This window comes from Natrix helvetica, assembly GCF_964273705.1.
Source record: "Natrix helvetica genome assembly, chromosome: 2".
In the NCBI taxonomy this organism is placed as follows: domain Eukaryota; kingdom Metazoa; phylum Chordata; class Lepidosauria; order Squamata; family Natricidae; genus Natrix; species Natrix helvetica.
This window is the reverse complement of record NC_138552.1, coordinates 278,116,891-278,141,358: the sequence shown is the minus strand read 5'-3', so window position 1 is coordinate 278,141,358 and position 24,468 is coordinate 278,116,891. Positions and strand designations below refer to the sequence as shown.

General features: G+C 46.0%; 1 protein-coding gene across 3 annotated transcripts in view; it reads right to left on the bottom strand.

The window, feature by feature from the left end:
- Positions 1-30: 30 nt before the first annotated feature.
- The window catches only part of P2RX1 (purinergic receptor P2X 1), a 77,818-nt gene continuing 53,380 nt past the window's right edge, over positions 31-24,468 (bottom strand). The window contains exons 9-13 of one of the 3 annotated variants that reach the window (XM_081943725.1): positions 16,845-16,935; positions 14,668-14,733; positions 3,734-3,835; positions 2,406-2,466; positions 31-1,821 (exon numbers count right to left, since the gene is read on the bottom strand). In XM_081943725.1, the coding sequence (XP_081799851.1) occupies positions 2,410-2,466; positions 3,734-3,835; positions 14,668-14,733; positions 16,845-16,935 (316 nt within the window). In that variant the 3' untranslated portion in view covers positions 31-1,821; positions 2,406-2,409. Of the gene's footprint in view, positions 1,877-2,405; positions 2,467-3,733; positions 3,836-14,667; positions 14,734-16,844; positions 16,936-24,468 lie in introns of all 3 variants that reach the window. The other 2 variants (XM_081943726.1, XM_081943727.1) reach the window with 2 other exon arrangements.

Here is a 24,468-nt window from a genome sequence, read left to right as displayed (position 1 = left end):
TGAGGTAGTATCAAAACTAGTTTTATTGCGCTCTTTCTCTCATTTCCTCTATTTTCAACAAAATACAACATTTCTTTCAAAATAAATCTCTGCAGCTCTATTTTCCCAATTCATGGAATATGAACAGGAGTTGATGCCACTGATTGCAAAGAATGGAGGGAGGGGAGGTTGTGTGTGTAGAAACAGAGTGTATACATGTGTGTGTGCATAATACAGGCCTTCAGTTGTGCCATTAAGTTCACAAGCTATCTTTTAGAATTTAGAATAACAGAGTTGGAAGGGACCTTGGAGGTCTTCTAGTCCAACTCCCTGCTTAGGCAGGAAACCCTATACCATTTCAGACAAATGGCTATCCAACATGTTCTTTAAAACTTCCAGTGTTGGGGCATTCACAACTTCTGGAGGCAATTTGTTCCACTGATTAATTGTTCTAACTGTCAGGAAATTCCTCCTCAGTTCTAGGTTGCTTCTCTTCTTGATTAGTTTCATTAAACTAGACATACCCAGTTCCTGCAACCGTTCTTCATATGTTTTAGCCTCCAGTCCCATAATCATCTTTGTTGCTCTTCTCTGCACTCTTTCTAGAGTCTCCACATCTTTTCTACATCGGGACAACCAAAACTGGATGCAGTATTCCAAGTGTGGCCTTACCAAGGCATTATAAAGTGGTATTAACACTTCATGTGATCTTGATTCTATCCCTCTTTTTATGCAGCCTAGAACTGTGTTGGCATTTTTAGCAGCTGCTACACACGGCTGGCTTATACAGTATTTAAATGATTGTCCACTAGGACTCCAAGATCCCTCTCACAGTTACTACTATTGAGAGAGGTACCAACTATGCTGTGTATTTTGTTTTTCTAGCCTAAATGTAGAGCCTTACGTTTTTCACCATTGAACTTCATTTTGTTAAGTAGTGCCCAATGTTCAAGTCTGTTAAGATCCTTCTGTATCTTAAGCCTATCTTCCGGAGTGTTGGCTATTCCTGCCAGCTTGGTGTCATCTGCAAATTTGATGAGTTCCCCATCTATCCCCTTGTCCAGATCATTGATGAAGATGTTGAAGAGTACTTCAACATCTTCATCTTATACTGGGTCTTAGTACTGGGTCTAAGACAGAGCCTTGGGGTACCCCACTGCATACTTCCCTCCATGTAGATGCAGTTGCATTGAGGACTACATGTTGAGTGCGGTTGGTCAGTCAGTTATGAATCCATCTGGTGGTGATGCTGTCTAACCCACATTTTTCTACTTTATCTAGTAGTTTGATCCTGCCAGCCAAAGTATGTAGTGTAGTTAGTGTAGCTCCCTGGGGAATTCTGGGAATTGTAGTCCCAGTGAATGTGAAGGGAAATTAGCATTTTCATCTGAGAAAAGTCCACACAGCCCTTCTATAGGGCTGCCTAGTTTCAAGTAACCACAGCAGCCTAGTAGCCTCTGGCAGGTGTGAGGCAGTTCACAGATACCTGATAAAAACCTGGCTTTCAGGGTTCCAAGTAACATCCCTAACAAAAGAAGACTTCGAGGCTTGGTCCCAGGCCTGACACTGGCATTATAATTTGTTTTAATCTACAAGATAACAAACCATTATATACAGCTTCTGTTTCCTGCACCCTTGGAATCCTACAAAATGACACATTTGCAACACCTTCCACCTTGTGGTAAAAACATAACTGAAGTGTGAAGTGTTCCAGACCGAGTGACTTTAAATCCACATTCCTTGTGTGGGTCCAATGTTTCTGAAAGCATTGAACAATTCTTTAAAACAGGATCTCAGTAAGTCAATCCAGGGTGTAAGGGAAGAAGGTTGATCAAATCCCACCTTTGGCACAAATCAGAAAGAAAGGAAGATGATACAAAGTTGGAACTCTTGACACCTGAGACAATCAGACATATAATTTTCAAGTTAAAAAAAAAAAACACCACCATGTAAAAACGTGCTATTTGGATAAAATTGTATGGGGAAATCAATGGGAACATCTTGGCTTTTACTAGGCATGGATAAAGGCAAGGCGTGGAATTTGATGGCAATGATGTTCAATCTTTTATTAGATTCTGCTTTCTGTATCTCAGAGAAACTGTGTCCGTGATGGCGAACCTATGGGGTGCATGCTGGAAGTAGCATGCACAGCCACCTGGTCTTTATGCGCACATGCATGCCAAAAACTGGAAGAGCAGCTGCCCAGCACATGCATGTGTGCCAGGCAGCTGCTCTTTGAGTTTCTGGCACACGCACATGCACAAGTATGCTCCCGTTTCAGCACTTGGTGCCGAAAACGTTTACTAACACCGAGCTTTGTCTTTTCTGAGATTTGGAAGGAAGAAAGAAGATACATTTAATTATGTAAACAGCATGATGGGATTAGATTATTTCTCCTATGAACATTATTTTTCATTTTCACTTACAATTTCATAGAGAAGTCTTTTCCTTCCCTTGTGAGTTGATCATGTCAATGTCTTCTTTATCCTAAGAATATTATTTTAAGAGATTATAAGATATCAATGTTATTCAATAAAACGAGAGGCGTATTTCTTTATCTAACATCACATGACTGATGCAAAAGGCTAAAAAGTTTTCGGGATTTAGATCTGAATGAAAGGTGCATAATACAGGAATATTTGTCTTCTGGATGCAAAGATTCCATCCCACAGAATATCCTTTTATCCAAATGTCCCAATTTGTTGGAAGCTAAGACGATCTGGATCTGATTGATGTCTAGATGGGAGATTACCTTGTACTCTGCATGGGTAAATCTTATAGCTCGCCCTTGAATCTGGGGCAGGTATGACTTCAATAAAGATTCTTGTTCTAATTAGCCCTTACATTAGCATCATAGTCTTCCTGCACTCTGCTGACTTCTCTATGTTTTGATTGGTCTTTTATTTTGCCTTCTGGTATACAGGTAGTCCTCAACTTACTATCATTCATTTAGTGACTGTTCAAAGTTACAACAGCACTGAAAAAGTGACTGATGACCATTTTTCACACTTATGACCATTGCAGCATCCCCATGGTCATGTGATCAAAATTAGACACTCGGCAACTGACTCCTATTTACGACGATTGCAGTGTTCCGAGGTCATACACTTCCCGTTTGCAACCTTCTGACAAGCAGAGTCAACGGGGAAGCCAGATTCACTTAACAACTGGGTTACTTACTTAATTGCAGTGATTCACTTAGCAACTGTGGCAAGAAAAGTTGTAAAATGGGGCAAAACTCACTGAACTGTCTTGCTTAGCAGCCAAAAGTTTGGGCTCCATTATGGTCATAAGTTGAGGTGCATCTATACTTGATTACTCCAATCTGATAGGATAAATGTCTACCTTGCCATGGACAAAACGTTTGGGCAGAATTGTTGAAATTGTATGTCTGGAGAGATAAATGGTGTTTACTGCTGAGTTTTCTAGAAGGAGTCAAAGCCCAGGATTTGTGTTAAACCCAGATAGGCAGGGCAGAAGAAGAATGTATGGAAATATACCAGAATCATAAAAATTACTGGCACTCAGTAAACATATTATCCCACAAAAGACAGTTTCTACAACAGTTCCTTCCCATGAGGATTCAGTGGTCAATCTGATTAGGTAGAAGAAATCCAGAACATGAGAAAGGATGTCACTGGACAGGAGAATTTTCTCAGTTCTGATTTCCATTTAAAAATGTGCTTAGCATCATTTTCAAAAAGAAAAGGACAATATTTCAGGGCATAGCTGAATAAGATGGATGTCTACTCACAGAATTGATAGAACTCCGTTCCACGTACTTGAACTTCTTCTGCTTATAGTAGTCCCGATCAGATAGGAAATTTAACAGAAGCAGATCACAAAGTACAGAGGCCTACCAGAAACAAAACATATTGGAAACCTGCAAACCAATATAGGTAACATATTGAAATAGCCTAAAAGATATGGTGAGGTAGAACTGGACACCACCAACATTTTCATAGAGATCTCTAATGGTTAGTTGGCTGGCAAGTATCATCCTTGCATTTAATACAATTGGATATTGTATCATAGATCATGGATACCATGGATCATGGGCATCCATGATAATTTACAGAAGGAATAATCTTGTAAACTATTGCCCTAACTTTACTCATTTCTCTCTCTCTCTCTCTTGGAAATGTTATGTGACTACATTTTTATTTATCAAATTTTGAAACCTTCGATACTGTTGGATCTAAATTGTAGAAACACCGACTCTTGGTCCCTTTAGACCACTTGACCACTAGGAAATTAGGAACACAAAAAACAATGAAGAGATGTGTTAGATCTGGGCAACGAGAGAACAGACTGCGGACACGAGGTGACTTAACAGCTCTTTATTAGTAGTAGTAGTGATCCAGCTTGCTCTGTGGTCGGAGGGTTCCCCTTTTATAGGGATCGGGTACGCCCCTCGACCAATCAGAACGATACCTGTTTCCCACTGTAGCAGCGGACCAGAGAGGAGACTTGCCACGATATATGTTAATATCTAACACCCCTCCCCTCCTAGACGGAACGTTGCGGTTAGTAATATAGTCCTTAAGATACGTTGGTGTTTGCCTTACTCGGGTGGAGCGTCGCAGTTCGGGTTGGTCAGGAGTAGTTGTAGGATTGGTTTCTTTCTGTGTTTCGTTTCTGGGCGTTTGCAGGCTCTCGTTGCTTTGGCGTTCGGGGATCTGCTCGCTTTCGTTGCTTGGGGGTTGTTCCGTTTCGCGCTCGACCTCTTGTTCTGTCCTTGGCTCGCAGGTGTCGTAGTTCTCTGTGTTGGGGCTCTCGAGTGGCTGGCTTTGCAATGGCAGGTAGCTCTCGTTCTCTGTTCGTAGATCTGAGTGCGCCAGGCGACCCCGTAGTTGATCGATGTGCCTTTTCCAGTTCCGCCCATCTTCTAGTTCCAACAGATACGATCGTGGACCCGTGATGCCAATGACCTTTGCCGGCATCCACAATGTCCCCCCTGCATAGTTGTGGGCATATACTGAATCCCCTATGCTAAAACTCCGAATTTTGCTTGTAGAGTCTGGGGGAGCTGTGGCAGAGTAATTTGGGTGAAAACGGTCCAGGTGAGACCGTAGACGGTGGCCCATGAGTAGTTCAGCGGGGCTCCTACCCGTCGTTGCGCTGGGGGTAATGTGTTGGATCAATAGGTAATGGTCAATGCGTGTTTGCCAATCACCTGGACCCATCCTAGCGAGGGCCTCTTTTGCGAATCGCACCATTCTCTCCGCCTGTCCATTTGACGCCGGATGGAATGGCGCGACGAGGGCGTGCCGAATTCCCTGACCTGCTAGATATGTCTCAAATTGCATGGCCGTGAACTGGGGCCTGTTACCGGAGACCAGGAGGTCGGGCAGGCCATGAGTGGCGAAAAGTCGCCGTAGAACCTTAATGACTGCCTCTGCCGTGGTTGAAGTCATTAGGACTACTTCTAGCCATTTCGAGTATGCATCCACAACTATAAGGAAAGTCTGACCTTGGAATGGCCCTGCGAAGTCGATGTGTATTTGCGACCAGGGTGCTTTAGGCTTCTCCCATTCTGTGGCGGGTGCTTCGGGGGTGCTGGTCTCGATTCCTGGCATGGGTCGCAAGTGGCCACCCATTCCTCTATTTCTTTGTCCATGTTTGGCCACCAAACGTAACTTCTTGCTAACGCCTTCATCCTAACAATCCCCGGATGACCAACATGTAAAGCATCTAATACATTCCTACGTAAAGCATACGGAATAACAACTCGATCCCCCCACAATAAACAACCTTGTAACACTGAGAGTTTGTCCCGTTTGGACCAAAACACTTTGAATTCCGGGCCCACGTTTCCCTTCGGCCACCCCCTCCAAACCCAAGTTTGAACTTGCTTTATTAAATTGTCTTTAGAAGAAAACCTTGCAACATCGTAAGAAGAAACCGGTCCTGAGTCCAAACAATCAATGAGCAGCAACGGTACTTCAGGAGTGGGGTCTGGCAAAAGGTCCGGTAGTGGGCAACGGCTGAGTGCGTCAGCGTGTCCTAGAGTGGAGCCCGGTCGATGAATTAACTTGTATGAGTACGCAGCCAGGAAAACAGTCCACCTGGTCATGCGTGGAGAAAGGGAGACTGGAGTGGGGCGGTTTCCCGCCAAAAGTCCCAACAGCGGTTTGTGATCTGTAATCAGTTCAAAATTGCGGCCGTAGAGGTATTCGTGGAAACGTTTTACCCCAGCTACAGCAGCTAGCGCTTCCCTGTCCATCTGGCTGTAATTCCTCTCGGCCGATGAAAGAGTCCTGGAGTAGAAGGCGATGGGTGCTTCTTTTCCGTCTGGCATCCGGTGGCTGAGGACTGCGCCGACTCCAAAAGGTGATGCGTCGCAGGTCAATACCAGCGGTAGTGTCTGGCTGTATTGGACTAACAGCGAGTCAGTGATGAGCAGGCGTTTTACTCCGGCAAAAGCTGCTGCTTCGGATCGTCCCCATCTCCATGGTGTGTTCCTCTGGAGTAGACGGTGTAGTGGCTCAGCAACGGTCGCCTTCTGTCTCAGAAAAATGCTGTAGAAGTTAAGCAGTCCGAGGAAGGCCTGCAATTCGGTCTGATTCCGTGGTGTGGGGGCGTCCTGGATCGCCTTAATTTTCTTTGAAGTGGGGTGTATTCCCTGACCATCGATTCTATAACCCAGGAATTCTATGCTAGGCACGTTAATTTGGCATTTTTCCTTTTTGAGGCGGAGACCCTTTTCTCTGATTCTGGCCAAAACAGTTCTGACTCTTTTATTTAATTGCTCCTCGTTTGCAGCGGACACCAAGATGTCGTCAAAATAGGGGACGACTCCCGGTATCCCTTGCAAAAGTCGTTCCATGACGCTCTGGAACAATCCTGGAGCAATACTCACACCGAATTGTAGCCGGTTGCATTTGAATGCTCCTCTATGCGTCACTATAGTTTGGGCCTCCGCTGTGGCGCTATCTACGGGCAGCTGCTGGTAAGCTTGTGCCATGTCTAATTTAGCAAATACCTTTCCTGGCCCCAATGAGTGCAATAAGTGATGTACTACAGGCACAGGATATGCGCTTTGTTGTAGCGCGACATTAATTGTGCATTTATAGTCCGCGCAGATGCGGACTGACCCATCTGGCTTGACTGGGGTCACTATGGGAGTTTCCCAACGCGCGTGATCCACCGGCTCAAGGACTCCTTGCTCTACTAATTTATCTATCTCCTTATCTATTTTTGGGCGGAGTGCAAAAGGCACTCGTCTCGGCTTAAGTCAGATTCGCGCCACCTTGGGGTCTAAATTAAATGATATTGGTTTACCCACATACTTACCAAGACCGGGGCTGAACACATCCTCGAACTCCTTAAATATCTGCTCAGCGCTGCTGTTCTCCACTGCGTTTATCCCGGTGACTTCTAACCCCAAGGCTTCAAACCAGTCTAGTCCCAGAAGGTTCTGTAACGGCGCGCTGGCGATGGTCACGGGCAGCTGGGCTACAATGTCCTTGAAACGGATTTGGAATGTGCCTTGGCCCACGATGGGGACTCGGTTCCCCTGGTAGTCTCGTAGCAGGATGTCTGGAACGCGTAGTTGGCTCTTTTTGAGGCTAGGGATAGCCTGTTTCATGGATGCCCATGAAATGATCGTCAGGGACGATCCCGTGTCAACTTCCAGCTCGCAAGGTGAGCCCTCCAAGAGGACTGTGACTTTCAGCTTTTTTGGCCGCTTGGTGCGGACCTGACTTATTGTGGTGAGATACGTTCGCAACTCTTCTCTCTGGGTCAACTCTATCTCAGCATCTGTATCCTGAAAATACTCTCGTTGAGCGTCTTGATAGAACGCTCTTTCAGCTCTTTGTGTGTAATCTCTCTGGGAATACGCTCGCTCAGCTCCTTGTGTGTAATCTCTCTGGGGATACGCTCGCTCAGCTCCTTGTGTGTAATCTCTCTGGGGATACGCTCGCTCAGCTCTTTGGGAATTTTCTCTCTGGGTAAACACTTGTGGATTTCTCTCTGGGCGCCCTTTTTGGTTTCGCCAAGCCCCTGGGTTGGGCTTCTGTTGGCGGTACATGGGTGGCTGCCGTGAGGCAGGGACTTCGCTCCGGCACAGTCGTGCGATGTGCCCAAGTTTGTTGCAGTGCGAACAAACAACGTTCCTGAACCTACAGGTAGACCTGGGGTGATTCCCTCCGCAGCTTGCACAGGGCGGCAAACGGAATCCGGGTCTCCCCCCAGGCCTCAAGTGACTGCTCCGCATCAGGTGACTGTCCTCAAACTCGGAATCCTCGTAGTCGGGGCTTGTGTCCTCGTAGTGAACTCTGGTTTGCCTTGGTACGGGCTGGTTTACGCTGAAACCGCGCTGTATGGTTTCCGATGATTTCTCAGCTGACTCTGACGCTCTTGCTTCGTTTAGAGCTATCTGTAGGGTTAAATTTGGGTTTGCCAACAGCTTCTTTTGTAGTGAAATGTCTCTTAACCCACAGATGAGCTGCGCTAAGATATGCTTGTCCAGATCCCTGAACTCGCAGTGAGTTGCTGCTTTACGCAGGGCTGCAACATATTGATTGATTGATTCTCCCGCTTTCTGGTTCTGCGTGTTGAATTCCTTGCGGCAAACATGGCGGGAAGGTTTTGGCGCGTAATGAGTCTGTAGAGCCTGTTGCAACGCCGTCCATGATACTGCCTGTATCGGAGTAGGCGCGGTGAGGTCTCTGGCCGTGTTGAAGACTTCTTTCCTGCAGTAGCCGAGGAAGATGTTTTTCTTCCGGGCGTCGGTGATCCCCGTGTATTCGTTCGCTTCGAGAAAACACTCGAATCGAATCATGAAGGCTTCCCACTCATCGTTCGCTGGGTCGAATGGAGCGGGGGGAGTGTGCATCGCCATCTTCTCTCGTTTGAATTTGCCGCGCTGCGGTGACCTGAGATGGCTGCCGGAATTTCTGCCGAATTCCTAGGCTGGATCAAATCCAGAGATTCTGGAGGTAGCGTTCTTCGTCCTATCTGTCTCTCAATCCCACCTTCGTCGCCAATGTTAGATCTGGGCAACGAGAGAACAGACTGCGGACACGAGGTGACTTAACAGCTCTTTATTAGTAGTAGTAGTGATCCAGCTTGCTCTGTGGTCGGAGGGTTCCCCTTTTATAGGGATCGGGTACGCCCCTCGACCAATCAGAACGATACCTGTTTCCCGCTGTAGCAGCAGACCAGAGAGGAGACTTGCCACGATATATGTTAATATCTAACAAGATGCCTGTTTTTTTCCCTTTTTGGTCTGTTCCCCTCCATTACAAACATGATATTCTTAAAGCCTACTTCTCAATTTTAACAGATTTAACAGATTAACAGAGTTGGAAGGAACCTTGTAGATCATCTAGTCCAACTCCTCAACCCCCACCCCACCGCCCAAGCAGGAGACCCTACCTACACCATTTCTGACAGATGGCAGTCCAGTCTCTTCTTGAAAGTCTCAAGTGATGAAGCTCCCACAACTTCCGAAGGCAACTTCTGTTCCATCGGTTGATTGTTCTCATTGTCAGAAAATTCCTCCTTATTTCTAGGTTGAATCTCTCCTTGATCAATTTCCATCTATTATTCCTTGTCTGGCCTTCAGGTGCCTTGGAAAATAGCTTGACCCCTTCCTCTCTGTGCAGCGGTTCTCAAATAGTGGGGCGCGCCCCCCTGGGGGGGCGCGAGGCTCCGTAAAGGGGGGCGCGAAGGCTCCCTTTCCATCTGGGTGCAACGGCGGCGGCGTGGGCGAGGCATAATATATCCCGGCTTGAAGTGGCAGCGCTGGGGACTGCTCAGAGACTCATCAGAGCCGCGGGCTGGATCTGTGCAAGAAGCCTGCTCGGGCGGGGGTGGGAGGGAGGGAAGCATGGCTGTCCCAGGCTTCCCTCCCTCCCCCCCCCCCCAGCCCAAGCAGACTTTTTGCACAGCTCCAGCCCGCGGCTCTGATGAGTCTCTGAGCAGTCCCCAGCGCTGCCACTTCAAGCCGGGATATATTCTGCCATGCCCTCGGCGGCGTCTTTATGCAGGTAGCTCGCCTCCCCGCCAGCAGCTCCACCGCCAGCATTCCGTCTGGAAGCGGAAGCGCAACAGCCGCTGTTGGGGAAGGGACAAAGGGGCGGCGGTCGCCCGATCTTGCCACCCCCACCCCTTCGCCCCTGGTAACGGCGACTGTTGTGCTGCTGCTTCCAGCTGGGATGCTGGAGGAGCTGCTGGCAGGGAGGGAGGGAAGAAAGGGAGGAGGGAGTAAGGATAGACAAGCAAGAGGGAAAGAGGAAAGAAGGCAAGCAGGCAGGAAGGAGGCAGAAGGAAGGAGGGAAGAATGGAACTGGAAGGGAGGCAGGGAAGGAGGGAGGGAGAAAGGAAGGATAGGAGGATAGGGAAAGAGGAAAGAAGGCAGGCAGGCAGGGGGAAAGAGGAAGGAGGGAACTGGAAGGGAGGCAGGAAGGAAGGGAAGGAGGAAGGGAGGGTGGAAGGAAGGATAGACAAGCAAGAGAGAAAGAGGAAAGAAGGCAAGCAGGCAGGAAGGAGGCAGAAGGAAGGAGGGAAGAATGGAACTGGAAGGGAGGCAGGGAAGGAGGGAGGGAGAAAGGAAGGATAGGAGGATAGGGAAAGAGGAAAGAAGGCAGGCAGGCAGGAAGGAGGCAGAAGGAAGGAGGGAAGAATGGAACTGGAAGGGAGGCAGGGAAGGAGGGAGGGAGAAAGGAAGGATAGGAGGATAGGGAAAGAGGAAAGAAGGCAGGCAGGCAGGGGGAAAGAGGAAGGAGGGAACTGGAAGGGAGGCAGGAAGGAAGGGAAGGAGGAAGGGAGGGTGGAAGGAAGGATAGACAAGTAAGAGGGAAAGAGGAAAGAAAGCATGTGACTACGGTGGGAGTCGAGGAAAGACCGGTGTGCTATGTTATGCAGAGGTGTACTTATAACAATTTTATAGACAAATTAGACTATTTACAGTCGCACGGGGGGAGGGGGCGCGAAATGTTTTCTTCTTCCTAGGGGGGGCATGACAGAAAATAATTGAGAAGCACTGCTCTCTGTGGCAGCCCTTCAAATATTGGAAGACTGCTATCATGTCTCCCCTGGTCCTTCCCTTCACTAGACTAGCCATGCCCAGTTCCTGCAACCGTTCTCCATATGTTTTAGTCCCCTAATCATTCTGGTTGCTCTTCTCTGCACTCTTTATAGAGTCTCAACATTTTTTATAGCGTGGTGAGCAAAACTGGATGCAGTATTCTAGGTGTGGTCTTACTAAGGCTTTATAGAGTGATATTAGTACCTCAACTTGATCTTGATTATATCCCTCTGTTAATGCAATTTAGGATTGCATTGGCTTTTTTGGCTGCCTAACCTGATCCCTTTCTTTCTCTTTCTTCCACCATAAAGACAGAAAGCTCACAAATACATGGTTTCTATTGGAGAATATAACTTTCTTAATAAACGTTGCTCGTCCTCACGTCCACAATCAGTCGGTATCTAGGCAGCAGACTGAATGCTGTAGTTAAAATCCTTTCAGCCAGTTTTCTCCATGATGCTTCTTCCTTTTTAAATTATAGTTATGTTTCTTAAATTTGTATTTCAATATTTCAGTTAATCAAGTACATTTCATGCTGTGTCTCCTTCTGCCAATGTAATGCTTTATTTTGGCAATGTGTGGGTGACCACTGTGCGTGTTTGTACAAAAAAAACATCAGTGTGGATTTCTCTCCTATTTCTCCTTTTGTGTTTTTAGAATTTCACGTGTTTAGAATTTTGTGCCAACTCTAAAGCACAAAATACAACTGTGCTACAAGTTCTCCGATATTAAAAGCCCCTGAATAACCATGTCTACAGGGACGCGGTGGCTCAGTGGCTAAGACGCTGAGTTTGTTGATCAGATAGATTGGCAGTTTGGTGGTTCAAATCCCTAGTGCCGCTTAACGGAGTGAGCTCCCATTACTTGTTCTAGCTTCTGCCAACCTAGCAGTTCAAAAGTACGCAAAAATGCAAGTAGAAAAGTAGGAACCACCTTTGGTGGGAACTGGGAAGGCAACAGCATTCCGTGCGCCTTTGACGTTTAGTCAAGCCGGCTACATTACCATGATGACATCTTCGGACAACGCTGGCTCTTCAGCTTTGAAACGGAGATGAGCACTGCTTCCTAGAGTCAGGAATGACTAGCACATATGTGCGAGAGGAACCGTTACCTTTACCTGTTTAACCATGTCAATATTTGAAGGATAAAGATAGTGAAGGGGGAGTGATGGTGAAATGGTCATGTGGTCTTACAGAAATATCCCAAAGGTGCTTTTTTTCAGGAGGCAACTGGACTTTCTTGGGTTTTTTTCTTTTGAAGATGTTTCACTTCTCATCCAAGAAGCTTCTTCAGTTCTGACAGAATAGTGGGGAAATGGAAGGATTTGTACTCCTTGCAGACAGCAGGTCATTTGCATCCTTTTAGAGGGTTACTGAAGCCCTTGGAGGTTTATTTGTGTCCTCAGGGTTGCCTGAGTAGTGCTATTGGTTCCTGTAGTCTGCAATTTTTCCCCCTCTGGAAATCCATTCCTACTCCAACACCATTCAAAGGGTCTTCATCCCAAATTGTATAACTAAAAGACTGCAGAGATTCTCAGTCATCCAGGTTGTCCCAAAGGTGCTTTTACGGGAGGCAACTGGATTTTCTTCATTTTATTTTCTTCGAAGGTGTTTCTTGGATGAGAAATGAAATGTCTTCAAAGAAAAAACAAGAAAGTCCAGTTGCCTCCTAAAAAAGCATCCAGGACCTGGATGACTGAGAATTTCTACAGACTTACAGAAACAGATCTTAGGATCCACCAGTAGAAGCTGGAACAGAATTCATGTTAGACAGGAGCAGCCAAAGTGTCAAGCATCCAAGAAAGGAAAACCTCAACTCCATCTTAATAGAGATAAAGTACTTTTACTGGATATGAAGTGAAAACAGCTAAAGGAAAGCAAGATCTGAGCCAGAAAGGCGGGAACGTATACATATCAAACGTTTACCCAGCACCCTCCCCCCAATTCTCCAACCCATTGTCCAATCTGCAACTCCCTAAGGTGTCATGTGGGGTGCATCTTCAAACAGCCTCATCAAGTTGGTATGTGGAACGGTTGGCCTTGACCAAGTCCAAACATCAGTCACCAGCATGCGCAGAAGACGGTGAGAACAAGACTCCTCCAGTACAATATAATTCCCTTCCCTAATACTATGCACACACACACACACACGCCGTTCCTATGGCAGCCGATAGCAAGCAAGCATAGCAAGCAAAACAGAGGCTGACACAAAGTACAGGTAGTTCTCAACTTACAACTGGGTATGTTTAGCTTAAGAGAAAGAAGGACTAGGGGAGACATGATAGCAGTGTTCCAATATCTCAGGGGTTGCCACAAAGAAGAGGGAGTCAAACTATTCTCCAAGGCACCTGAGGGTAGAACAAGAAGCAATGGGTGGAAACTCATCAAGGAGAGAAGCAACTTAGAACTGAGGAGAAATTTCCTGACAGTTAGAACAATTAATCAGTGGAACAGAAGTTGCCTCCAGAAGTTGTGAATGCCCCAACACCGGAAGTCTTTAAGAAGATGTTGGATAGCCATTTGTCTGAAACGGTATAGGTTTTTCTGCCTAGGCAGTGGGTTGGACTAGAAGACCTCCAAGGTCCCTTCCAACTCTACTATTGTATTGTATTGTATTGTACAAACGTTCATTTAGGGACACTTTGAAGTTACAACGGCGCTGGGAAAAAATGGCTTGTGACCTGGCCTCTCCTTTGTGACTGTTGCAGCATCAGCATGGCCTTGTGATTAGAATTCAGGTGCTTGGTAGCCAACATGTATTTACAATGGTTACAACACCCCAGGTTCATGTTGTACTATCTTCAAAGGCCTTCCAAAGACCAGATTTTGAAGGATCTTCAAAACCTATTAGAGAAGGGAGTCTATATCCAGAGAGAAGTTATTCTAGAGGGGAGACACCCTCATTAAAAGGGCTCCCTTTGATAGTAGGACCCGGCATGGGCTTCAAAGATTGCAGTAATGGGTTCGCTGCCCCGTTGTTGGGTGGGTGTGGCCTAGTCAACCTTCTGCACCATGACAGAGGGGCGTTTTTTACCCTCCCCAGGCTCCGGAGGCTTTCCTTGAGCCCCTGCTTCTCCGGGCTCCGGAGGCTGGAAATAGGCGCGTTTCCAGATTTCCAGAACTTCCGGTAGGCCTGTTTCCCCGCCTCCCCCGAGCTTCCGCGCAGGCCCTGCAGTTACCTGTCATGATGAACAGTCCGCGTGGGGACTCCTGGGAGGGGAGGGGATGGGTAGGAGGGGCTAGCCAGAGGTGGCATTTAGGGGTTCACCAAAATGGGCAGAATCCTAGCTAGAGGATCACCCGAACCCGTACGAACCTCCAGCAACCCACCCCGTTAGGACCCATAATATGGCATTTTACCAGATGGGCAGATTCTACTTAGAGCAGGCCATCTTGGAGATACCTAGGTTTTAAAGCTGTGCTTGTCTCTTTAAAACTCCATAGGGTTAATTAGCAGGCAATGCAGTTTCCATAGTAGCAATGTTACACGGGCAACCTTAGGCATGCTAAGAATATCAAGAATCCTGCATGCTAAAAGTTTCAAACAAAAGTTCTATGAGATTTGCAAAGGTTTTAGGGATCTTATGAACTGTTAGTAAAATCTTAAGATCTCAGCAAAATATAGAAATAGACAAAATACTAGGCACTTACCACTCCAAATATACCAATCCCAGAACCTATAGTAGTCATTGTTGGAATAATATCAAATTTTCCTGCCTGGATAAAGAGAGGAAAAAGAAAGTTCAAAGATGCTAGGAAAAGAAGATGTGAATACAGTAGCTATTATTAGGGCTGTCACATTGGTGGGTTTCAAATTTTTTTAGAACCTCTTCTGTAGGTGTGGCCTGCTTTGTGGGAGTGGCTTGCCAGCCATGTGACTGGGTGGGAGTGGCTTGTCAGCCATGTGACTGGGTGGGAGTGGCCAACTTGTAAAATGTGGTGAAACTCACTTAACAATGCTCTTGCTTAGCAACCAAAATGTTGGCTCAGAAACTCTAACATTTGAAGCACGCAAGTCTTAAAGCTGTCATGTTACAAGACCCTTGCACCCCTAATCCCTTTAGAGAAAAAAACCCAGGGATGTTCAAACTTGACAGCTTTAAGGTTTAAATAGGACTCTTAAAGGTGGGTGGGACGATTGGTGAGCCAGCCAATCAGTGAGCGGCAGGCGGGCAAGCGTGGTGCAGATGGGCAGGGGGAGGGAGCTGGAACCGGTTCTAAACGGCACCGTAGATTTGTGGAACCTCTTCTATAGAAGAGGTTAGAACTGGCAGGAACCCACTCCTGGGCTGTCACCAATTAAAGATCTCAATTGAGCTTTTGGTTGACTAATTAAACACAGTCAGTAGCAATTAGTCTAGCTATTCCTCTAGTAATAAAGTAAACAGTGACTGAGAGTCAATCACTGTGCTGTCTTAGTTATCTTACCTTGTAGTCATGTTAAAACAGGACAGAGAGACTATTTATGCCACCTTGAACTTTGAGGAAAGGTAGCCTACTTAGAGTGATAGATTGGATGAAGACCTGACACAGTTCATGGCAAATAAAATAATCTGAGATTACAAGACAACATAATGCCTGTTTCAGAGGTTGTATTCAGCCAGTTCTGACCGGTTCTGGTGAACCGGTAGCAGAAATTTTGAGTAGTTCAGAGAACCGGCAAATACCACCTCTGGCTGACTCCACCCAATCTATTCACTGCTTCCCGAGTCCCAGCTGATCAGCTGAGTCTTCTTCTGTTGCCCTGCACAGGAGAACGGAGCTGGAAAGCAGGTTAGTGGGGTGGGGAGGGAATGGGGATTTTACAGTATCCTTGCCCTGGAGTGGGGTGGAAATGTAGATTATACAGTATCCTTCCCTTGCCACGCCCACCAAGCCATGGCATGCCCATAGAACCGGTAGTAAAAAAAATTGAATCCCCAACAAGATATCTTTATAGTATACATCACTACTTAGAGTTATGCATAATATCACCAATCATCTATCAAATGTACATAGATTCATTATTATCCTTATCCTTCATTTTAAAACAAAATATTCTAAATTATTCAATTCATATATATGTCAGTCTTTCATTGTATCGTTATTAATCTATTTAACAACATAATTGTATTATCACTTATCTCCTTCAATTAAAACATAAATAAAACATTTTTCATTTCCAGGTTTTTTTTGTCCAGCCACTGATAAAACAAATCCCATATCTTGTTGTTGATAAATAATTTAATAAGGAAGTAATGAAAGATTGGTATATGTATGAAGTGAGTATTTAGAATACTTTGTTTAAAAATGAAGGAATAACATTTTTGCTTGAATGTATGATGTACAAGGACAACAATGAACATAAGCATACTTGATGGATGATTAGTGGGATTATGCATAATTGAAAGAAGTGATGTATAAACATAAATAGCTGGTAAATTCTTTTACACTGTAAAAATAATCAGAATGAGATAAGTGATTACATAAAGATATATTGTTATTAAATAGACAATCAAGGATGCAAGGGAATTAGGTTCGCTGAAAAGAAAGAAATATTAACCGTAATTGAATACAGGATGTACAATGAAAGTGAGGTACTTAGTTATCTTAGACGGAAATTTTGTGATTGTATACGTAATTGAAAATATGGATACACAAATGCTTGTAACCAAATGACATGCTGTATGTAATGGATGAGAATTTTTTATGTTGTCTTTTATGTTTAAAAATAAAATTAAAAATTGAATCCCACCACTGGCCTGTTTGTGAGAAGGACAGTTCTATTAGACATAAGCCAGGGGACTAAGACAATGGAAGGAATAATTTTTTACAAAAACAAGCACTACCTTCCCGTTCACCAAAATATCAAATCGGACGCCAAACACCTTGTACAGAATCCTCATGTCTCTCCCATTTTCTCTGTAATATCTGGCATACCTTCCAAAAACAAAGGAGAGAAAACAAGAGATGGGCTGGAACAAAGGATTGTTATTGATGTATAATGATGTACTGTTTAATTTAAAATATTTGTAAGCTATCTTTCTAGACAGCATTTACTCAAAGCAGGTACTAAAAGGTTCAATACATGATTTTTTTAAAAAAGATACCTGTCTTACAATCCTTGGGCGAGTGTTCTATGCAAATAGAGCCTCTACAAAAAAGTAAATGCTTGTATTGCTAAGCTATAAAGATCAGCTAAGGATCAGAAAAGGGACGCGGTGGCTCAATGGCTAAGACGCTGAGCTTGTCAATCAGAAAGCTCGGCATTTGGCGCTTCGAATCCCTAGCGCCGCGTAACGGAGTGAGCTCCTGTTACTTGTCCCAACTTCTGCCAACCTAGCAATTTGAAAGCATGTAAAAATGCAAGTAGAAAAATAGGGACCACCTTTGGTGGGAAGGTAACAGCATTCTGTGCTCCTTTGGCGTTAAGTCTTGCCAGCCACATGACCACGGAGATGTCTTCGGACAGCACTGGCTCTTCGGCTTTGAAATGGAGATGAGCACAGTCCCCTAGAATCGGGAATGACTAGCACATATGTGTGAAGAGAATCTTTACCTTTATTTTAAGGATCAGACTGTGCTGCTGATCTTCAAAAGAATGGCCAGGCTCATTTGGCCATTCTTATAAACTGGTCCTAAACACCTTAGGCCAGGGGTCTCCAACCTTGGCAACTTTAAGCCTGGTGAACTTCAACTCTCAGAATTCCCCAGCCAGCAAAGCTTAAATACTGTCACCTGGCCTTGAATTATTGGACTATGTATGCAACAGATGATTATACTTAGCAATAGAGCTTTATAGACTATATATCTATATAGTCTATAAACTATGAAGTAGTTTACTATGAAGTAGTTTACTTCATAGTAGTAACTATGAAGACATGGAACCAAATAATAAAATCACAGAATCACAAAAAAACAGATAGTTTTGGAATCCTTTGATTCTTGCATTAAGAGCTACCTGAATATTAGAGTTAGGATTATGGTCACTTCTTTCAGCCACTGGAGATTAGGTAGACTGATAGCAATACCACTTAGAATTATATACCATTTCATAGTGCTTTTACAGCCCTCTCTAGGCAGTTTACAGAGTCAGCATATTACCCCCCAACAATCTGGGTCCTCATTTTACCCACCTTGGAAGGATGGAAGGCTGAGTCAACCTTGAGCTGGTGAGATTTGAACTGCCAAACTGCAGCTAGCAGTCAGCTGATGTAGCCTGCAGTATTGCACTCTAACCACTGCACCACCTTGGCTCATGTCTGATGCATAGACTGATCCTGCCATAACCTTCTGGAGGCTGGATAGACCAGTCCCACCATTGGCTGGCAGAGAGTGGTCAACCATAGTCAAGCAGATAGGAAGTTGGAAGTTACTTCTGCTCCCACTCCATATTTTGCCCTTGGCCATTCTGTCTCTTTATTTAGGTAAATAAACCATCATCCAACCAATCATGGGTTGTCTAGTTGTCAATATTATTGTAGTGGGAGGTTTGCCCTTTAACCAGCCCATTCATATTTGGAGGGGGGGGAGCGGAGATGGAAACTAGAGTAATCTTTTTATAATCAAAATCACAATTTGTTAACAACAACAACAACAAAGCGAAAAGATATTCTATCTTAGTGATTCTCAAATATTTCAGTCTCAGAACTTCTTTACATTTTTAAAAATGATTAGGAACAGGGGTGAAATTCAGCAGCTTCTGACAGGTTCTGGAGAACCAGTATCGGAAATTTTGAGTAGTTTGGAGAACTGGCAAATACCAGCTCTGGCTGGCCCCAGAAGGGAGATTTTGCAATATCCTTCTCCTGGAGTGGGGAGGGAATGGAGATTTTGCAGTATCCTTTCCCTGCCATGCCCACCAAGCCACACCCACAGAACTGGTAGTAAAAAAAATTGAATTTCACCACTGATTAGGGACCTTAAAAAATGTGCTTATCGGGTTTTTCTATTCATATCTATTATATTTTTTATTTATTTATTATATTACTAATATTATTATATTGCTAAGTAAAACTGAGTAATTTTGAAACTATTTAATTCTGCAAGGTCCTGAAAGGATCTTAAGGATCCCCAGATCTTAAGGATCCCCAGGCCAACACATTGAGAATCACTGGATTTTTTGACATGGGTAGCAAATGCAATGTAACCAAATGTGCATGCAGTGTTCTCGGCAAGCCACAAGATGGTGCAAGTCTACTGTAATTGAGCTGGAGCAGAATTTCCACTTCCAAACCTAACTGTCAAGTATCATTCTAAAGCAGTGGTTCCCAAACTTTTTCAGTCCACCGCCCCCTTGGTGCTACAAACTGATCCTCAGTGCCCGCCACCCAGTGGTAGAATTCAATTTTTTTTACGACCGGTTCTGTGGGCGTGGCTTGATGGGCGTGGCTGGGGGAGTCATGTGACTGGGCGGTTTGCATGACGGAATAAAGATGGTAACAGTAAAATTCAAAACTGTAACAATTAATTGCACATTTATTCAAAATCCAATTTAAAAACTTTTGTAGTTAGTTTATTCAACAAAATTGTTGAACATGATCCAGTGATACCAGGTTTTCAAAGTCTGATAGTCATTTATCAAGAACCTTAGTAACTAGTAACTTAGTAAACTTAGTAAAATTTAGTAACTACTTCACTGTTCAGTAAATTCTTAATGTGATGGATGGGCTTGAGGAAGTGATACCAGTTTCCCAATGTCTGGTTTTAAGTCACTTAGCAGGAATCTTAAATCACTACATTCAATAATCTGGAGTCATTTTCTTTGTTTGGAGAGAAGTTGGATGACCACACTGAAGCCACGTTCCACCAAATATGATGTTGGAAATGCAACAAGGAGCTTCTTAACCACTGTCCATAGTGCAGGATAGCGATCAGAAATTTCTTTCTGTAACCAAAACTCTTGGTACGATTTCTTGAACTTTGGGTTTAGCTCAATGTCACCAACATTTGCTTGAATTATTTGATGAGATTGTTGCATGGTACCTAGGGATTCCCAATATGGAAAGTGAGAATGGGAACATTTTAACAGATCTATATGTTCTTGGGTTATAATTTTCACTGAAGAACCATGGGGATGGAAAGGGAAATATAGACAATAGAGTCCAATCCCCTTCCTCAACAGTTTGGAAGCAAAGAATAACTCTAGCAAAATGTGGCCTTTTACCTCTTTGGGGAATCATTATTTTTTAAATTATTATTATTATTATTATTATTATTATTATTATTATTATTATTATTATTATTATTATTATTATTATTATTATTATTATTATTATTATTATACGATTGTATCACAGCGGCCAGTTGATTCGCCGGATTTGGCATTGATTACTAGTCGGGCCCCACCCAGGGGCCTAGGACGTCGTAACGTATTTTCATAATATACGTGCAGTTCCAAGCAGTGCAGCTTTTTGCATTTGACTGATGGTGATTTTGTCAAGTTTAAACTGTTTTAAATGTAATTCCAGTGCTTTTGGAATAGCACCCAGTGTGCCGATTACCACTGGAATGACCACTGCTGGTTTGTGCCATAATCGTTGGATTTCAATTTTTAAGTCCTGGTATTTCGCGACTTTTTCATGTTCTTTCTCCTCAACCCTGCTATCACCTGGTATTGCGATGTCTATGATTGTAACCTTCTTTTTCTCAACCAGTGTGATGTCTGGTGTGTTATGTGCTAGTATTTTGTCTGTTTGTATACGAAAATCCCACAGGATCTTGACCATCTGATTTTCGGTGACTTTTTCAGGCTTATGTTCCCACCAGTTTGTTGTTGTTTTAATATTATAATTTTTGCACAAATTCCAGTGGATCATTTGTGCTACTGAATTGTGCCGCAATTTATAATCAGTCTGCGCGATTTTTTTACAGCAGCTGAGTATGTGGTCAACAGTTTCATCAACTTCTTTGCAGAGTCTGCATTTGGCATCATCAGAGGATTTTTCGATTTTGGCCTTAATGGCATTTGTTCGGATAGCTTGTTCTTGCGCAGCCAGGATTAGTGACTCTGTTTCTTTCTTTAATGTACCTGTCGTTAACCATAACCAAGTTTTTTCACTGTCCACTTTATCTTTTATTTTTTCCAGAAATTGACCATGTAAGGCTTTGTTCTGCCAACTCTCTATTCTTGATTTTATCACATCTTTTCTGTATTCTTGTTTCGTCTGTTGGGCCTTCAGTAGATTTTTGTTCTTTACTTCGATTAATAGATGTTCTTGACTTTCTTTTAAATAATCAGCCAGTGCATGTTTTTCTTCTTCAACTATTTGCTTCACTTGTAATAATCCTCTGCCACCTGATTTTCGGGGCAGGTATAGTCTATCAGTGTCACCGCGTGGATGTAAACTGTAGTGCATTGTCATTAGTTTCCTGGTTTTTCGGTCCAAAATGTCCAAATCAGCTTGTGTCCAGTTAACTATACCAGCTGTGTATCTTATAACTGGTATTGCCCAGGTATTTATGGCCTTGATTGTATTTCCACCTGTTGAGCCTCGAATGAGGAGACGGAGGCGAATATAAATGCAACTGTGGTTTATTGAACAAGAACTGACAGGAACACAAACTAGTCGTCTGACAGCTATTTATACCAGGAGCTGTCAGACGACGAACCAATTGGAACAAAGTATTTCTCCCGCCGGCTGGCCGGTGCGCCTGGACCAATCAGAGGAGTCCAACTCTTCACTGCCCTCTGCTGGCCAGGCTCACCGGTACACAACACCCCTTTCCCCTGGATTGCGCAGGCGTAATCGTCTAGGTACGACGGACGCCTGCGCACGCGCTGCGAGCGCCTCAAGGAAGATGGCGCCTCGCCCAGGGGAGGTGGAGTGTCGGCTCCGCTCTTGTGGCGAACAGGCCTGGCAGCGTCCAGGATGGGTCTTCCTCCCGGCAATGCACCGACAGCCAATGGTAAGTGAGCCAGCGCACCGGGAGGGGTGGTTGCGAGGTCGGAGCTAGTGGTGTGTGGACGGTCGAGCCGGCAGGCGGCGTCGTTAGGGCCTGGTTGCTTTTCTGCAGGTGTGTTGTGTTCAGGTCCCTCCGGTCGCCGACGCAACTGGCTTATGTGCCGCCGCCAATGTCTGCCATCATCGAGGAGGACCCTGTAAGAACAGGGCCCCGTGATGTCAGTCACTCTGCCAGGTAGCCACTTTGGCTCGCCGGTGTAATTGCGAGCAAATATCCCCTCACCCACCAGAAAAGACCTGGGAGGGGGAGGAACGGCAGGGGAGGAAGGATGGTAGAGAGGGTGGAAACGGTCGAGGAGTGAACGAAGACGGCGGCCAAGCAACAGCTCTGCAGGGCTTTTGCCCGTGGTGGGGCAAGGGGTGGAGTGCTGGGAACGGAGGTAGGTGGAGATGCGGGATGGCCAGGGAAGGGCGGCCATGCGGGCCAGGGCTTCTTTAGCGGAGCGAACCGCACGTTCGGCAAGGCCGTTGCCCGCAGGGTGGTAGGGGGCCACCGGGGCATGGCGGATGCCCAGGGAGGCAAGGTAGGACTGGAATTCGGTGGAGGAAAATTGGGGCCCGTTATCGGAAACGATAACGTCAGGAAGGCCATGGGTGTTAAATAGGGAATCCAAGATGCGGATAGTGGCCGAAGAGGTTGAGCTGGGCATAGGAAACAGCTCAACCCACTTCGACCAGGCATCCACCAGGAGGAAGAAGAGGCGGCCCTCAATGGGCCCCATGAAGTCGACGTGGAGTCGGCTCCATGGGCCCATAGGGAGTTCCCACTCCCTAGGTGGGGAAGAAGGTGGCGCAGAGCGCACCTGCTGGCAAGGGGTGCAACGCTGGACGTAGGCGGCGATGTCCGCATCCATGGACGGCCACCAGACATAGCCGCGGCCGAGGCTTTTCATCCGGACTATGCCAGGGTGACCGTCATGGAGGCGAGACAGGACAGCCGGCCGCAGGGAAGAGGGAACAACCACGCGGTTGCCCCACAGGAGGCAATCCTGCATGATGGAGAGTTCGAGGCGGCGGCGGAAAAAGGGGGAGAGTTGGGGATCATTGGAGGCTGCAGACCAGCCCCGAGTGACAGCGGTCATGGCTCGGTGCAGGATGGGGTCAGCTCGGGAGGCCTGAGCGATGTCCAAAACGGACATCGGTAGGGAGAGGTCAGCCAGGAGATTAATAGAGTGGACAGGGGCTGGATCAGTGACAGGAAGAGGCAGAGGGCAGCGGCTCAACGCGTCAGCGTGAGCGATGTGGCCGCCAGGCTTGTAGGACAAGGTGTAGGAGTAGGAGGATAGGAATTCAGCCCAACGAGACATGCGGGGGGAAAGAATGGGGGGCGTGGGACGGTCCCCTGCAATAATGCCTAGGAGGGGCTTGTGATCGGTAATCAGAGAGAAGGGGCGGCCATACAAGTAGTAATGAAAACGTTTTACTCCCGCAACGGCAGCAAGAGCCTCCTTATCCAGCTGGCTGTAATTTCGCTCAGTCCTGGATAAGGTGCGGGAGTAAAAGGCTATGGGCGCTTCAGAGCCATCCGGGTAAGAATGGCTAAGAACAGCCCCGACCCCAAAGGGAGAAGCATCGCAGGCCAGGGTTAGAGGTAAGCGCTCGTCATACTGGGCGAGGACTGGCGGGGCAGTGAGCGAGCGCTTGACAGCCGCGAGCGCATGCGCCTCGCGGCTGGTCCAGACCCATGGAGAGGAAGAGTCCAGCAAACGGTGAAGGGGTTCGGCCAGGGAAGCTTTGTGAGGAATAAAGGAGGAATAAAAATTTAGGAGACCAAGGAAGGCTTGGAGCTCCACCTTGTTTGAAGGAGTGGGGGCGGAGAGAATGGCCTCGACTTTGGATGGGTCGGGGTGGATGCCGTTGGCATCGATCATGAAGCCGAGGAAAGTGACAGAGGGGACGCCGAGCTGGCACTTGGAGGGTTTGAGGTGCAGGCCGGCGGCCCGAAACTGTTGCAGGACCAGGCGCAGGGTTTTGATGAGTTCTAATTGGTTGGGGGCGGCAATTAGAACATCATCAAAATAGGGCGTGACCCCGGGGATGCCATGGAGCAAGCGCTCCATGAGCCCCTGGAAAATGCCGGGGGCCACGCTCACGCCAAACTGAAGGCGGCGGCATTTGAATGCGCCGCGGTGAGTTACGATGGTCTGCGCAAGCGCGGTGGATTCGTCGACAGGCAGCTGCTGGTACGCCTGCGCGAGGTCCAGCTTCGCGAAGATGCGACCCTGGCCCAGAGTGTGCAGGACGTGCTGCACAACTGGCACAGGGTAGGGGTGTGATTGGAGGGCCTTGTTAAGAGTGGATTTGAAGTCCGCGCAGATCCTAATAGATCCGTCGGACTTCAAAGGCACGACTATGGGGGTCTCCCAGGGGGAGAAATCAATGGGTTCTAAAATACCCTGGCTAATTAATTTGTCTAGTTCGGCGTCGACTTTTGCTTTTAAAGCAAATGGAAGCCGGCGGGCCTTCAGGCGGATTGGAGGAACTGAAGGGTCGAGGTTGAGGGAGATAG